This window comes from Corvus brachyrhynchos, unplaced genomic scaffold (assembly GCF_000691975.1).
Source record: "Corvus brachyrhynchos isolate BGI_N302 unplaced genomic scaffold, ASM69197v1 scaffold283, whole genome shotgun sequence".
NCBI classification, from domain to species: domain Eukaryota; kingdom Metazoa; phylum Chordata; class Aves; order Passeriformes; family Corvidae; genus Corvus; species Corvus brachyrhynchos.
Genome location: NW_008237409.1, coordinates 3,906,437 through 3,908,060, shown reverse-complemented (window position 1 = coordinate 3,908,060; position 1,624 = coordinate 3,906,437). Strand labels below are relative to the sequence as shown.

Below are 1,624 nucleotides of genomic sequence, written 5' to 3'. Positions count from 1 at the left end.
GGAATATGAAAAAGTGATACCTGACAAGATTTATTCCCAATATTTATAATATGGCCCAAAAAAAAGTCTTTGATTTAAAAAAAAATACGGGGGTTAATGGCATCATGTGCCTTAGCCAAATCCCAGGTGTCAAACTCCATTTCTTATTCTATTCCATTCCCTATTTCTCAAACCAGGCTGCAATTTTAAGAAGGGTTCCTCATGACGAGTTCTCTCACCAATAATGTTAACCAACATATCCCACTGTCCACCATCATTCGTGGGGTTGGAGAGCAGGAACTGCACCAGTCTTCCTTCCACTGGCTCCTTTTTCTGAGCTGTTTCCACAAAGGCATTTAAAAAGTAGTAACAACGCTCAACCTGAAACACACAGATTAAAAAAAACCCTTTTAAGTCTGATGCATTAATGAATTGCTGAGTATTCAGTTCTTTGCAAGTACAGAATAGATGAGGCCACTTTTCTGCTTATCCAGTGAAGTCCTCATTTTCCCCTCTAGCATTCCACGGGCTACCCTATAAAATTCTTTGTTACAGACCAAATACTTAGGAGTGAGTTAGCACACAGCTTGAGGGTAGGGGAACAGGAAATGTGAAAGAGAAGTTATGCAATGAAGCCTGGCCCAAACTAGTACTAGATTTGCTTGATTTCCCTTATGGGGAAAAGCAGGCACAGCTCACCCATCAGTTCACAAGCACAACTGAAACCTCACAGCTACAGTCATGTTTCCCCTGAACCTCCAACAAGTAACTTCTGAAATATACAGAACTCTTAAAAAAAAAGAAAAAAGACTTTTACTATTCCAAAACATCAACATCTTGGCAACTTTCTTCTCAAGCTGAAAGTCCCCCTTTGCTCAACCACCTGCATTTAGAACACGTTTCTAAAGAACTTTTGAAATTTCTTCTCATACATGTTAAAACAATCCAGCCTAAAAGAAGTTCTGTCCCAACACTAACACCTGATTGCATAAGCAATCCTACAACAACCTGCACAACTGTACCTTATCCCAGAAAAAGAGATAGGACTGGCTGAATTCAAACTCTTCAATGTTGTACTTCTTCATGAAAGGAAGACGCATTGCATTGAGGCAGGAAAAAATCCAGCATCTCCCTGAGAGATCAAAGGAACACGAATTAAACTGGAATGCCTGTGCTCAAGAGCTGCACAACAATTTCTTTTACCACGAGATTCATGACACAGTTCTGCCTCGAGCCTTTGGCTGGGCTTCTACAACACCAAAAAGCTCTGAAGGAGTTCTGAAATCTTTCACTGCAAGCACAAATCTCCATTACGCTATGCAGAAGGGAAAAGAGGCAAACGCTGCAAGTCTCAAGTGTGTTATTAACTTAGGAGGATGCTGCAGGAATTCGACCTTGCTCCAAAGCCCGGACAAAGGGCTCCGGAGCAGCGGCCGCTCCCAGGACACCAATCAATGTTACGAGGCAGCCCCCAAACGCCGGCCCCGGCCGCCCTTACCGGAGTTCTTTTGGTTGGTGACGGGCTTGCCCTCGGCGGGCACGGCGTGCTGGAACACCTGCACGGTGTCCTGCACCACCTGCCGCTGCAGGCACACCTCCAGCGGGTCGTTGCATGTGGCCACAGTCTGGGCCAGCAGGAACCGCG

General features: G+C 44.8%; 1 protein-coding gene across 1 annotated transcript in view; it reads right to left on the bottom strand.

Annotated features, from left to right (window-relative positions):
• Positions 1–1,622, bottom strand: part of BLMH (bleomycin hydrolase) — a gene marked incomplete at its 5' end in the record, with an annotated part of 16,274 nt that extends 14,652 nt beyond the window's left edge. The window contains 3 exons of the mRNA XM_008631205.2: positions 219–360; positions 1,002–1,111; positions 1,478–1,622. Of these exons, the coding sequence (XP_008629427.1) occupies positions 219–360; positions 1,002–1,111; positions 1,478–1,622 (397 nt within the window). The remainder of the gene's footprint in view (positions 1–218; positions 361–1,001; positions 1,112–1,477) is intronic.
• Between the last annotated feature and the right edge of the window lie 2 nt (positions 1,623–1,624).